Genomic DNA, 15,819 nt, shown 5'->3' on the forward strand with positions numbered 1-15,819 from the left:
CACTTCAACTACCTTCTTAATGGCCTCATCATCTTCATTTGAAAGAGCCACACACAATTTCATTCAATTAATACAGTGTAATTAATTTCATTGTATTAATACTAAAATAATTGATTCAGTGAGGAGACAAAATACAACTAAAGCAAAGTGAATGCAACAAAATATAAAATACATACAAATGTATTTATTTGTATTCTTGTGGGTGGTTTTTTTTTTTTTTTTTGAGACAGGGACTCACTTTGTCACCTGAGCTGGAATGCAGTGGTGCGATCACAATTCACTGCAGCCTCAAATTCCTGGGTTAAAGGGATTCTTCTGTCCCAGCCTCTCAAATAGCTGGGAATATAACACAGCTGGCTGGTTTTTTATTTATTATAGAGTCGGGGTATTGCTCTATTGCCCAGTCTGGTCTCAAATGATCCTCCTACTTCAGCTTTTCAAAGTATTAGGATTACAGAGTTTGAGCTACCACACCCAGCTATAATATATTGTATTCTTGAACAGTGCTAAGAGAGTGGATGTAAAGTGTTCTCACTACAAAAGTAGTAACTGTGTGAGATAGTGCACAAGAACTAGCTAGATTTAATTATTTCACAATGTACATATATTTCAAAACGTCATGCTATACACAATACATACATACAATTCAATCTGTCAGTTCAACAGATAATGAAGCAGTTCATCCTAAGTAGCTACAATACTGTGTGAGCCTGAAAACTTGGTATTTCAGTCATGGTGAAAGTTAGCAACTTAAGCCAAATATTAACTTTCCTTTTCGTTACATTAACTTTGCTTTTGTTATAGATTTTTTTTTTGTCTCCTCATTTAATGCTTATTATTTTAGTATTAATACAATGAAACTGTATTAATTGAATGAAATTGTGTGTGGCTCTTTCAAGTCAGGATGATAAGGCCATTATGAAGGTTGTTCGAAGTGTAGATTAGGAAGAAGATGGGACATTTGTTCCATTCCTGTCGTCTGTTGTACCCAAGATGAGATGGGTTTTTTCTTTTTTATTCTGTGTACACATTCTAGTAATCTAGTGAGCATTTGGAAATAGGCAGATTGCTGGGTTGAGGCCAGTTTTTAAATCTTACAACCTGGAATAAAAAAAGAGAAGGAGCCAAAAAAACATCCTCTTAGGGACACTGGAAGAGGCCATATGCTGTGCTTGCTTGTTGACGAATCCCAGCTCTTTGCTGGAACTCATCCTTGTGTTTCAGTGGCTTTAGGATATAAGTCTTAATTCATTTTTCATAGCTTTATTTTATTTTTTAAAGGACAGAAATTCACTACAGAGAATCTTTGGCTTTTTTCTGTGTTCCAGACTTATATTAATACTTTTTTTTTTTTTAGACAGAGTCTTGCTCTGTCATCCTGGCTAGAGTGCACAATCTTGGCTCACTGCAACCTCTGCCTCCTGGGTTCAAACAATTCTTCTGCCTCAGCCTCCCGAGTAGCTAGGATTGCAGGTGTGTGCCACCATGCCCAGCTAATTTTTTTGTATTTTTTTTTTTTAGTGGAGATGGGGTTTCACCATGCTGGCCAGGCTGGTCTCAAACTCCTGACCTTGTGATCCTCCCTCCTCGGCCTCCCAAAGTGCTGGGATTACAGGTGTGAGCCACTGCACCCTTCCTGTATTAATGCTTTTCTAATCAAGTACATCATCTCAGCACTTTGCTGGCTTTGTAATGGAAAGTAGATGGTTTTTGTTGTTTGTTTTTAAAGGAGTTAGACATAGCCTAACAAACTGGAAATTGACATTTCCATGTATTTTTCTCCCCTTTGAAACTAAATATATCTTTTTTATTTTGGTTCCTGGTCCCCATTACTACTTATTTTCTGGTAGCTCATCCACAGCAATTTCAGTCAGTTAGCTCACTAGTTCTCATGGCTAGAGATTCTACCAGTTTTCCCCTGCACCTTACCTCATCATACAGGTGTTAATTTCCATTTTTGTCCATCATTCTATGATTTCTCAGTGGTTCCTAGATGCCGGATTTCAGTATTTTCTGCACTTCATTGTATCAAGCAGTATTTTATAGATGGAGATAGTTTTGGTGGTTCATTCTGGTCCTGAGCAGTTGGGAGTCATGTGCTTGCATTCCTGTTTCTGGTGTTCCCATTCAGTGTGTAACTCTCATTCATTATGTGACTGCCGTTCATTATTGTTTTTCCATCTCAACCTTTAATTCCATCCTACTCATCTGCCTGTTCACCCATCCTTTGTCCTTCATTAAATACTTGTTGTAGTTGTAATGTACCTAACAGTCTCAGTTTTCTTTCTTGTGTTATATTTGGTATGGTATAGATAGTTTCAACATTCTTTGGATGTTAATTCCTAGTTATGTGGAAGTCAGTGCTTAAGTACGTGCTTTTCCCTCTTGAAGTGAATTAAGGTAAAGTCAGTATGCTTATTCCTCTCACAGCTGTAGCGGTGTCACTTATGTTTCAGAATATATTGTGAAGGTTAAAGCCTTCTGGAATTACAGCTAAAAATAGATACTCTGGCTAGTTAACAAGGCTAGATTCTGAGATTCCAAAAATCATGGAGAGCAATAATACGAAGAGAATTGAGTTCTTTCTTGCTGTCTCTCGTATTAGGGTGTGCCCGTTTATTTGTAGCCTTTCAGTTCACTGTAGTTTCTATTTGTGTCTTTTCCCCTCAAGATTGAACGTGATTCGGAAGCTGATAGCAGATGAAGTGGACTTTCTGCAGCATGTCACTCAGCTTGACCTACGAGACAATAAACTTGGTGATCTAGATGCTATGATTTTCAACAACATCGAAGTTTTACACTGTGAAAGGAATCAACTGGTCACCTTAGACATCTGTGGCTATTTCCTAAAAGCCCTCTATGCCTCTTCTAATGGTATGTATCTTAGGCCACATCAGAGTTTCTCTTTTGGTTCCAAAAATTTACCCAGCATCATTATTTCTGCCTCTCTGATTTTTCTTTTCTCAAATAGTTAGTAAAATAACTCAAATTTTGCTAAGATAAAAGTCACAAAAGAAAAATGCTGACTCAAAAGGAAGATTTTATTGTCCGTAATTTTTTCCTTGTATTGTGATTTGAATAAATTACTCCCACTTTTGATTTGGTTTTTCTGCCTAAAGGGAGAGAGAAAAGTAAACTATTTCTTGGACTACCTTACCAAGGTCTAGAGATCTTTACTGCCATATTACTAAATCTGGAATCTTTATTTAATACTGGAGAGTGAAAGGAAGTTTTATTTTTATTCCTTTCAGTATCTCCAGTTTCATGTCTGACTAACAAAGAACTCACTTTGAGATAAACCAGAATATTAGCTGGGCGTGGTGGGTCATGCCTGTAGTCCCAGCTACTTGGGAGGCTGAGCCAGGAGGCTTGCTGGAGCCCAGGAGGTAGAGGTTGCCGTGGTCTAAAATCACACTACTGCACTTCAGCCTGGGTGATAGAGCAAGAACTTGTCTCAAAAAAAAAAATAAAAGGTAATGATAAACCAGAATGATATACTCACAAGAATACTATAAAGCAAGGGTCTTAATCATCTATTTCTTACTAAGAATTTGAAAATCAGGGCAGTTCTAAAAAGGAGAAGGTAATATGGGCATATGTTTGCTGAGATGAAGGTTTCAGTTCCCTACAGTCACTAAACTGAATGAAAACAAGTGTTCACTATTGCAAGTTGAACATATGTTCATCACATACTTGTTTTATGCACAGTGCAGCTCATGAGTTCTGAAATATGAAGGATTTTTAAAATGTGCTTACTGTTATCTCGGAAAAACAAGCCATACCTCAAATGGGTATATATTCTAGTGTAATCAGTTTGGCTGAGCACTAAAGGGTTATAGAATTTGGGTAACCAGTGGGAATGAAGTAGGATGAAGGAATCTCAATGTGGCTTGTTCAGGAGTTGGGAGAAGATATGGAATTCTGAACCCATAAAAGTAATTATAGGATGTGTGCTTATAGTCAGATGGTGAAGCATTGGTCTTAGTATAGTAAGCAGTAGAGAACCAGTAGTGAGTTTTAAGTGGGGAAGACATGATGGAAGGGATGCTTCAAGGCTGTTAATTTAAAAATAGTATGTACAGAGTGTATTTATAGGAGAAGATTGAGGTGTAATCCACTACTTCACTCATCCAGGTTATTGTGATGGGCTTCATAAAAGCAAATGGGAACTCCCAGTCAGGATTACAGATGCTGATTTGAGACTTATCTGCTTAGAGGTGAAACCTGAAACCAGGAAGGTAAGGTAACTGGAAGAGAAGAGAGTGCTAGTACCAAAGGTCAACTTACAAGCCCCCCCACACTTAGCTGGAGCCAGACTGGGCAACCAGATAGGACCTGCACCTGTGAATTACTTGTTAATTGTTTAGAGAAGCAGAAGGACATTTACAAATTATTCTGTCCAAGAAACAAAGTTTCAGGGAACAGTGGTGTAATATTTCATAAAGTTTTGAAGAGGAGTTTGAGATTTAAGTAAAAGAAGTCATTTATGACTCACTGGAGTGCTGTTTCAGTAGAGTGATGAGGGCAAAAGACAAGAAACATCATTTGGTTTTATGGAAGGACCCTTGGATTTAGAAAAGATGGTACTCATGTGGTTAATCCTTCAGATGTAATACAGCCTGGGTAACAATAGGAGAGCAACAGTAAATGGATAGCAAAGAGGTAGGAAATTAGAACTCGTGATTCATTTCAATCTCTGAATAAGATCTTGTGATTAAATTAGAAGTTCTTTTTTACTTTCCTGTAGTTTCAAAGTTGAACAAATGGTGTATTGTACTTCCTAAACTAAACAAACAATAGAGAATAAAGCACAGTAATGATGTTCCACATACAAAAAGAGTCTGTCTGTCATTTGGATAGTAATGTCTTTGTGGATTTCTTTTTTCCTTTCCTAGAACTTGTTCAAGTTGATGTTTACCCAGTTCCAAATTATCTGTCCTACATGGATGTTTCAAGGTAAGAAGTCAAGTCTAAGAGCCCCCTAGAGTCTACTAGAAAATTATTTAGTAATTCCGTCCGAGCTTATGCACAAGTACTTTTTTGTATTTTGAAGGTAAATGATAAAAAGTTAATGATTTTTACTTTGTTCTCTAAAATTATATATGTTTGTTGATGAAAATACATCTATAGTTCAAACCAGAGCATCAAAGTGTCAGTGTGTACACCAATTTGAACACCAGGTTTGGACTTTAAAGATTAGTGAGTTGAGTGTCATATGGCTTAAAGATCTAATAACTCTTCATTATATGAATCATGTTTTTGTGTCTTTCCCTGAAGTAATGCTAATTTTATTTTAAAAAAGATTAACAATGAAAAAAGAAAAATGAGCATGTCAATGTCTAGGGCTTCAAATCCAGAACTGTATGTGCCTATACAGATACTAAGCAGAAAATAATTCCTTTCATTTCTGTATTTTAATTATATCTGTATTGATATAATTACAAAATTAAAGAATATGAATAATGCGTAATTCCACCACCCTAACATTACAATTATTTTTCCTTTTACTCTAAAATCTTATAATTCTTACCCTGACGATTATGTTTTTACAGAATTATTTATCTGTGTATAAGGAATTATAGTCATAATGTACATACTGTTTGAAATTCTTTGTGCCTGGTCGCTTTACATATTTTAAAAAGAAAGTAAAAGGCTAACCAATGTGATTAGGGACACATTCAAATAGAGTAGTTTGAGTAATGATCAGTTCATTTAATAAAGACACCATTAGTTTAGTTCTCTACGTGCGCGCAGGCATGTGTGTTTTAAGACGGTGTTTCACTCTTTGTTGCTCGGGCTGGACTGCAGTGGCGCAATCTTGGCTCACTACAACTTCCACCTCCCAGGTTCAAGCAATTCTCCTGCCTCAGCCTCCCAAGTAGCTAGGATTACAGGCATGCACCACTATGCCCAGCTAATTTTTGTATTTTTTAGTAGAGATAGGGTTTCACCATGTTGGTCAGGCTGGTCCTGACCTCTGGTGATCTGCTGGCCTCGGCCTCTCAAAGTACTGGGATTACAGATGTGAGCCACCACGCCCAGCCTAGTTCTCTTTTTTATAGTAACTGTAATTGCCATCTAGTGCCCAAGTAAATGTTTTCATATAATTAATTCTGACTCTTAACTGTCAGTGAAATTTTCACTGCCACCATTTTAAAAGTGTTTATCTCTCCCCCCATTTATCTATGACTGTGTTTTCATGATGACAGCTGGAGTTGGAAAATATTTGAATATTAAGGGTAAAAATGTAAATTTGAAAATAATACTATGCTATGCCATTTGACTTAGTGTGTTTTTATTTCCAGTAAAACACATATTCTCCCTAAACGTGGCATAGGTCTGTAGACCCTTTAGGGAAGTAAATTTGGAGCTAGATTTTTTTTTTTTTTTTAGACTTCAGAAATGATACAGATGATATAATTATGTTCGTCCTTCCTTTTCAAAAAATTTAATTTAAATTTTTTTAGAGAGAGGGTCTCACTCTCCCCCCCCGACCCAGGTTGGAGTGCACTGATGAGATCATAGCTCACTATGAACCTCGAACTCCCCTACTCCAGCAGTCCTCCCACTATAGCCTTTTGAGTGGCTGGGACTATAGGTGCATGCCACCATGCGTGACTAATCTTTTATTTTTATTTTTAGAAATGGGGTCTTGCTATGTTGCCCAGGCTGACCTCAAACTCTTGGGCACAAGCGATCCTCCCATATGCATGAGTCTCTGTGCTCTGCCTCTTCTTTCTGTTTTCTTTATTTTCTCTGTCACAATTCATCTTGCTTCTGGAGAAAAGCAAACAAACGCACATAGCCTTTTAATTTATGCCCACTGTACTTTGGTGTTTCATTTAAGGTTTTATTTATTCTTTGTAATTAATTTGAGTTTAGAATGACATTTGAGGTCAAAATCAAGCAAACAATTAATTTTATGTTCTTGTACTTAGGAACCGCTTAGAAAATGTGCCTGAGTGGGTATGTGAAAGCCGAAAGCTAGAAGTTTTGGATATTGGCCATAATCAAATATGTGAACTTCCTGCCCGGTGAGTATTACAGATCAAGTGAGAGGATCTCAGAATAGATGAGCAGTTTTGAAAATTGCTGATTAAGTGTTTAACTTGGTATCATAAGCCTAAAAAAGTTTGCTTTAAAAACTAATACGGTGTCTTTCACCCCGTGTGGTGCCTTCAGTTACAAAGTGTCTTCATGCAGTGCAGTGAGGAGTAGAGTGAGGCTTTTGACTTTCAGCCAGATTTTTCAAAACCATGCAGGCAGTGGTGCTTGGTGGAAATTTTTAAATAAGCCAAAAACAATCTTTGAACCAAACAATATGATTGATTCACTTCTGGGGTCTTAAGTCTTTCAGAATCTTCCATCTCTGTTCATTGACTTAATGTGTCTACTTTAACCATAAATACCTTTTGTTCTCCCTAGACTTTAACTTTGAGGGGGAAAAAAGATGGTTAGATCATGAAACCTAGAAAGAGCAAACTATATTCTTTTTTTCTGTGAAATTTCTGAGTAGAAGTTTCAAGAACTTCTCTTTCCTTCTCTCTCTCAAATATGTTCTTATTTTTAATTTCATAATTTTCACTTTAATGGCAAGATTTGGCCATGTGATAACTTTTGTTGTCTGTAAATATAGACAAATATATTCAAGTTATTTATTCATGGTCTAAAATATTAATGGATTTTAATGACTAGCCATGCAGTTAGTAACCAAAAGAGTCTATCCAGTGCTGTCCTGTAGAACTTTCTGCGATGATTGAAGTGCTCTGTATTTGTGCTACTGGCCACATGTCGCTATTGAGCATTTGAAGTGTAGGTAATGATGTGACTGAGGAACTGAATTTTGTGTATTCATTAATTCATGTAGTTACTTGTGGAGAGTGGCTGCTTGATCTCAGATCTTGTTATTTCCACCATTCTCAGCCAATTACTCAACAGAGGAAGTCAGTTATTTTTAGCTATGTATAGTCAAAAATATCAGTGGAAATATTGTAGAAGTATGTCACCATTTTGGAGTAAACTTTTACTTTAGATACGCAGTCTTTAAAGATATGTGATCAGCATTCCTGTTTTTTTTTTTTACCAAAAAGGTACACTTGCTTGGTAAGCCTAGTAAACATGTTAAGAGTTAAGCTGTCCAATATGGTAGCCCCCAGCCAGCCATTTAGCCAAGTGACTGTTGAATGCCTGAAATATGACTAGGCCTAATTGAGACATGCTATAAGTGTAAAATATACACTGAATGCAAAACATTAATTACATGTTAAGTTAATACTTGGGGTATATTTTGGATTAAATGAAATAGTACTCTAAGAATTCATTTACCTGTTCCTTTTTACTTTCTTTTAATGTGGCTACTAGATAATTTAAAATTACATGTGGCTTATATTTGATAACACTGTTAGAATATAGCTCTTATTAAAGAAACCGGAGTTACATTTTCAGCCCTGAAAAGCTCTGTTAATTTCATTGTGTTCCTCAGCAATGCATTATACCTTTCCATATGATCCATTGAAAGTGCGTTCTGCCTTAGAATATTATGTTGACTGAGCATTTAAGTGACCCATTGCAGCCATCACCATTAATAAGAGGGTGTGTGTGTGTGTGTGTGTGTGTGTCCAGGCATGAAAACAGTAGGGAATAAATAATTTGTCAAAAAAAAATTTTTTTTTTTTTAGATGGAGTTTCACTCTGTCGCCCAGGCTGCAGTGCAGTGGTGTGATCTCGGCTCACTGCAACCTCTGCCTCCCGGGTTCAAGCAATTCTCATCCCTCAGCTTCCCAAGTAGCTGGGACTACAGGCACACGCCACCATGCATGACTAATGTTTGTAGAGACAGGGTTTCACTGTGTTGGCCAGGCTGTTCTTGAACTGCTGACCTCAGGTGATCTGCCTGCCTCCCAAAGTGCTGGGATTATGGACGTGAGCCACTGCACCTGGCCTTTTCTTCTATTTTCTCTGTTCTCTTTTCCCTTTCCACCCCTCAATCCCACAGATAGCACATTGGCATCTAAGGCCTCTTCTGCTGAAGGCTACAAAGATATATTTATATATTTTATACATTATATATTTATTTTTTACATTTATGTAAACAAAAAATGCAAGAAAACTGACATTTTATCCAGTTTCACCCCCAAATTCATTGACCTTTAATTTGTTCTGTGTCAGAACAGGCTTTTTGAGAATCTAAACACATGCTTATTCAATGTAAATCCCAAATGCTCTATTGTTAAAGAATTTAAACAGTATTCTTGTGTGTGTGTGTGTTTTTAAAACACGGAACAAAAAGATTATGCATTGTTTTTCTGTTTATAGTGTTGTTCAGTTGCAAACTCTGTATCAGCCCTATTGTTGATGTAATAGGCAAAGCTGGCCACCTGTAGTCTCAGCACAGTGGGAGACCAAGGCAGGAAGATGAATTGAGCCTAGGAGTTGAAGACCAGCCTAGGCAACATTGTAAGACCCTATCTCTACAAAAAATAAAATTAGTCAGACATGGTGGTATGTGTCTGTAGTCCTAGCTACTCAAGAGGCTGACGGAGTAATTTGGAATAGATGGGAAGAAAAAGTTCAAGGGACCTATTGTGTAGCATTATAACTATAGTTACAACAATGTCTTGTATTCTTGAAAATAGCTAAGGGAGTAGATTTAAATGTTCTCACCACGCAACAATGATAAGTATGTGAGGTAATGCATATGTTAATTAGCTTTATTAGATTTATATTCCACAATGTGTCCCAGATATATATATATAATTATTTTTTTTTTTTTTAGATGGAGTCTTGCTGTGTTGCCCAGGCTGGAGTGCAGTGGCACCATCTTGGCTCACTGCAACCTCTGCCTCCCATGTTCAAGCAATTCTCTTGTCTCGGCCTCCCGAGTAGCTGGGATTACAATCATGGGCCACCATGCCCCCTGAATTTTTTAATATTTTTAGTGGAGATGGAGTTTCACCATATTGTCCAGGCTGGTCTCAAACTCCTGACCTTGTGATCCGCCCACCTCGGCCCCCCCAAGTGATTTTTGTTAATTAAAAATTAATTTAAAAAAACTGTGGGCATTTGAGAGTGAGATCAGAATAGTGGAAAATAGGAGATGGATGAGGAAACCTCATTCTTTGACAGCAGATTGATAAATTAGTTCTTAATCTAAAGTGATCAGGATGCAAATTGTAACCTCATTTTTCCCCAACCCCCAGATGTCTGTTTAAACCCAGGGCCTGTTTTATTCTCTGTAACTGTTAGAGAACCTGAAGTGGTTGTAATGTAGATTTACATTAGATTAACAAGTATTCATCATTTCTGACACTTCTGATGACCTTTACAAGAAACACAGCCAAACTTCCAAATGGCTCTTTAAGTCTCTCAAGAAAATAGTGGATTAAGTACATGCTGCTCTCTTTGGGAGGGAGTCTCTGCCTCGGTCTAAGATTAAGCTAGAAAGAAAACAGAGACATACAGCCAGGGAAGTGAGGCAAGGGAGAAACAATTAGGACTGTGAAATGCAACTGAGGAAAAACATACTATTTCTCAGTTAACATTTGTAAAAGTTTGATTGAAGAACCCTCCTACTCTTACTCATTTTTTGGTCTTTTGTCCCTTTTTGTACAGCTTATTTTGTAATAGCAGTCTCCGGAAACTACTGGCAGGACACAATCAGTTGGCAAGGCTGCCTGAAAGGCTAGAAAGAACCTCGGTGGAAGTCTTGGATGTGCAACACAACCAGCTCCAGGAGCTCCCGCCTAACCTTCTGATGAAGGCCGACAGGTAAAGCCATTTGTCTTGTTTATTCATCTGAGCCTATAACTACTTGCTTGTTTATATCTTTGTCCTCTGTGACCTGAGACTGTATAAACTTTCTGATTATGTGTCTGTCCCAGATTTATGAAGGAAATAGTTTTGCCGGCCACTTTACTGACCGTTTTGTACGTGATGGAGTCAGGAGCATCCTATAGATTCTTTATTAACTTTGCTGCTCTCTGGAGTGAACTAGGTTACATTATCCATAAACACGTGTCATGGGGGTGTAGGTGTCAAACACGGATGAGAAATGTGCTCCTGTGTTACTACCTGATCACATCCCATGCCAGGCTTAGCTTCATTGTCTTATGATTCTCTCTTTCTGCTTTCACATGTTTGTGACTTTGGGTGATGGGAATGTATTGTCCTAGAGTTAGCTTAGTTGTTGTAACTGGTTTTTGTTGTTGTTTGTTTTTGGTTTTTTGAGACAGAGTCTCACTCTGTCGCCCAGGCTGGAGTTCAGTGGTGCCATCTTGGCTCACTGCGATGTCTGCTTCCCAGGTTCAAGCAATTCTCCTGCCTTAGCCTCCCAAGTAGCTAGGACTACAGGCAGGTATCACCACGCCCAGCTAATATTTTGTATTTTTAGTAGAGATGGGGTTTTGCCATGTTGGCCAGGCTGGTTTTGAACTCCTAGCCTCAAGTGATCCACTTGCCTCAGCCTCCCAAAATGCTGGGATTACAAGTGTGAGCCACCACACCCAGTAGTTGTTACTGTTTTTTAATCAGTCCTTATCTTTACCATAATTTCCTCCATTTTCAATTAAGTTATTTTGTTTTGAACAAACAGAATTTTTCTGAATTACTTGTATCATACACTAAGCATTTGAAGAAGTTGTTTTGAATGGGCAGAAGAGGTTAATTCAACGGTAAGTGAAGCTCTGTTATTTTGTTGTGATGAGTTGCCATATACAGAATTTCCTTTAAAGAAAGCCTTAACACTGGCTGTTAACTTACTTTGGAGCATCTTGTTTGCTTCAAAGCCCATGTGCATCATTCTAAAATGTTTTATAGGCTGATAGCTTGAATTATTTTGAATTCTGCTCCCATGTTTATTTTTAGGGAGTGACCATTACTTTAGAGACAATATGAAGGATCTAACTTTTAGTATATCTCATGATGAAGACAAAAAAGTTAAATTTAATTTTGCTTCTAGAAGTGCAGAGAAGAGAAGGAAATGATAATGGATCTTTTTACCTTACAAAACAGATGTTAGCTATGTTTCAGCATGTGTGATATTATGTGGGTGAAATGGTCGTCTGTGATCTCTGGCTCTCCTAAGCTGAATTAGATTTCCCACTGCGTGTTCCTAAATCCCTGTGCTTACTCCTATCATAGTACCCATCACACGCTGTGATGTAATTTCTTGTTCACTTATCTCTCTGCATTATTAGATTACTAACTCCATGCAGCCAACGACTCTTTCTTAATTGTAGTTTTATCATCAACATCTTACACTGTGTCTGGAATAAAGGAAAGTGCTCAAAAAATATTTGTGTAATAAATGATAGAGAATTTAAGGAATTTAAAATACTGCCTTTATTCCTGACTAATTTTTTCTTCCTCATCTTTTCCATAAATCTTTAATAAGACTTTTAAAAGTCTTACTATGAAAATAGGATTTACATTCAGTAAAGTGTCCAACTTTTAAGCATACTGTTCAATGAATTTTTACATATTTGTAGAAATGATTGCAAGAACCACTTTACCTAGACCAAGATATAGAACATTTCTAGCACTCTTCCTTTTTCTTTTGTTCTGTTTTCCTCACTTAAAAAGAAAATTATCTTCAGTGTACTCATGTAAGTTACGACGAATTCCAACTGGAATAATTATAAGGAAACAACAGAACTGTGAGAAAACGGGATTGTCATATTGTAATTGGCCAGTACTGTGTCATCCTCCTGGTAAAAACTAAACTGTTTCAAGATCATTGAAAGAATTCTTGTTTTTGGGTATTTTGTTTTTTTTTGAGACGGACTATAGGTCTGTGGCCCAAGCTGGAGTGCAGTGGTGTGATCTCAGCTCATTGCACCTCTGCCTTCTGGGTGCAAGTGATTCTCTTCCCTCAGCCTCCCAAATAGCTGGGATTACAGGTGTGTGCCACCGCACCTGGCTAATTTTTATAATTTTTGTAGAGATGGGGTTTCCCCATGTTGGCCAGGCCTGTCTTGAATTCCTGACTTCAAATGATCCACCTGTCTTGGCCTCCCAAAGTGCTGTGGTTACAGGCATGAGCCACCATACCAGGCCAGAATTCTTGTTTTTACATTAATATCAAAGCACAGTATGCAGCAGACAGATCACTTTAGACAGATGCTTTTTTGTCGTGAATACTGCAAAGTTTAATTTCTTCTCCTATGGAGAATTATAAATTATGTCATAAGGAGAATCCACTTGTTCCCTTAGAGTTCTACACTGAATCTGTAGAACCAAATACATGGATGGATTTAGGTCTTAGGAGTCTTTGAGTGAAATAAAAACTCTTTCTGAATCTGGCCAATTCTGGTAGGTTCACAACTATTAAAGGTGAACAGTGCTAGAATTTCCAATAGATAATAATCATTCTTTATTCATTTCTGAGAATTTGGTTTTACAAAGACGTTTCTGTGTTTCATTCTTTGGAGACTGCATTTTCATGTTTAGATATGTTTGGACAAGGATTTAAGTAAGAACAATGGTCATTTTAGGGGATTCTGATAACTCACAGGATTGAGAACCACTGCCTTCCTTGTTGACTTTGTAATTCTGTGCAGGTCACTCTAAACCTTGGTTTTCTCATTTTGCTTTTTGTGTAATTCCCAAGTGGAACCTGTATGTTGGAAAAGCAAGGATTATGTGAAATGGAACGTGAATGTGAACTGGACAGAGATGTGAAGTGAGCCACTTGAAGAGCACTGCTATCATAAGCTAGGCCAGCAGTGTTAGCTAAAGGCATTTAGGCAGAAATTCCCATACAAATAGACTGACCTGTCTTCAGCCAGCTGTGTTTTTGAAAACGGGCCGTTGGGGAGAATTTGCCAGCCTTTTGAGGCTGTGAGAGAAGGACAGGGCAGATTAAATGCATTTCTGGCACAGGAGAGTCCTGGAGTAAAAGGTTGGGTGAATGAGAAGGAGCAAATATCTGGGTTTATTTTATGAGAGTAAAACAAATGACCAAAAAAATGGCAGAAGTAAGAAACTTTTTCAAGAAGGCATATACCCACACCTTTGTTTTTTATTTTATAATTGCTACACTTCCAGCATCGCATTGCAACTGATTTAGTAGAATAAGAAGGAAAAGTTAAGATTGTTGAATATCTCTGGTAGATAGGATTATATGAAGTGGGTGGGATAAATCTGATTCGCTGTTCTTTCAAACCATATTTTTGTATCATTTCACTTTTTAGAAGATAAGAAAAATAACATGGAGATTTTTACCTACCTATTTTTAAAAATGTTATTACATTTTGAGACATAATTTAAGCTCAGGAAAGTTTACAAATATTTTGTATTTGATTTGATGAGTTTGAGGGGGGTGAATAACTAGTGCTGACAGGTGTTGAAGTAGGCCAACCCAGAAAACATGAGATTTAAAATATTCAAGACCATTTTTAGGAAAGATTCTTTGTGACCAGCTTCTTGTAGGTGGTTTCAGTTGTGATTTGCTTTTGTTCACATGGTTCAGTGTAGCAAACCTCTCACTGAGTTTAAATCACTGTACTGGATGCTGTAGGACATTGAAAAATGACTAAACATAGGAATTATCCTCAAGAAGCTTACAATCTAATGAGTTTAAAGTCACTGCACAATCAACCATAGTGAAAGGTAGGTTTAAGAAGGTAGAATAGATGGAAAATGATAAGGTTGATCTAGTATAATTTAGGCTCATGTTATGAAGAGCAACGCTTTGTTGTTGTTATGATACAAAGCTATGTGTTTGGCATATAGCTGCAGGCATTGGTGAAAGTTGGCTTCAGTTGTCCTTCCATTCAGTATGCTACATAATACAAATCTTAAAAATATGTAAATTCATTTTTTTATATTTGTGTGATAATAACTTATGGTTACAGTTCTGTGTTTCATTACATAACTTAGAAAAAACAAGTCAGGTGTGGTGGTGCACATCTCTGGTCCCAGCTACTTGGAAGGCTGATGTGGGAGGTTCACTTGAGCCTAGGAGTTTAAGGCTGCTGTGAGCTGTGATCATGCCACTGCACTCTAGTCTGGGTTACAGAGTATGACCCTGCCTCAAAAAATTAAAAAAAAAAGAAGGTATTACAGCTTTAGAATAAAATATATTAATCTGCTATACCTGGTAGCAGGAAGCTATTTGATAAGAGACAGGGAAATTTACCTTGAATTAGACGACTTTTAGTCATCTTCATCTTCCTCTGAATACTTGAGGAAGGTATTCTAATCTGGAACACAGGCCTAGATTTCTCATTTTACCTGTCTTTTTAATTAGAGTTGAGAATTTTCCTCATGGGCACTCCAGAAGAGTTTCAGATAATTAGTTGTCATCAGCAGATGGGTACGGGAAGGGTAGACATTCTCTGTGGGTCACCGACATGGATAAGACATTGCCAGAGGGACTGCCATCCTTCTGTTTCTTCCTGAAGTCTTGGCAATGGCTGACTCCCTGTCCACCTAGCATCTGCACGCACATTTGATGGCCAGATACCTTCTCCTATGAATTCAGCCTAATTAACAAAGCCCAAATGAACCCTTTAAAGGAGAGTTACAGGTTCCTGTTGTGGGAGAGCAGCTGGGTCTGTGTTTATTCCTGGTTGGACTAGTACAAGGTATTTTCAGCGGTAGAAGTCGGGGAAGTGTATGTTCAAATGAGCTTCATGGTAATTGCTTGTGTATTTATTAAATATTCCCAGAGTATTAGTCACATTACAGACCATAAGTTTTAGTGACTCAGACAGAATATGTGTAAATATCAAAGCGACTAAAAGGGAACAGATAATTTAGAGTGTGATCGATTGACCATGACAACTGGTGCCTTTTGGCAAAGACAGGTATTTCTGGCAT

The 15,819-nt window shown here is 37.5% G+C and overlaps 1 protein-coding gene across 1 annotated transcript in view; it reads left to right on the forward strand.

Annotated features, from left to right (window-relative positions):
• The window catches only part of PHLPP1 (PH domain and leucine rich repeat protein phosphatase 1), a 248,393-nt gene that overhangs the window by 182,006 nt on the left and 50,568 nt on the right, over nt 1-15,819 (forward strand). Inside the window, exons 7-10 of the mRNA XM_035271295.3 lie at nt 2,672-2,874; nt 4,896-4,956; nt 6,939-7,034; nt 10,612-10,767. Of these exons, the coding sequence (XP_035127186.3) occupies nt 2,672-2,874; nt 4,896-4,956; nt 6,939-7,034; nt 10,612-10,767 (516 nt within the window). The remainder of the gene's footprint in view (nt 1-2,671; nt 2,875-4,895; nt 4,957-6,938; nt 7,035-10,611; nt 10,768-15,819) is intronic.

Source organism: Callithrix jacchus, chromosome 13 (genome assembly GCF_049354715.1).
Source record: "Callithrix jacchus isolate 240 chromosome 13, calJac240_pri, whole genome shotgun sequence".
Taxonomy (NCBI): Eukaryota; Metazoa; Chordata; class Mammalia; order Primates; family Cebidae; genus Callithrix; species Callithrix jacchus.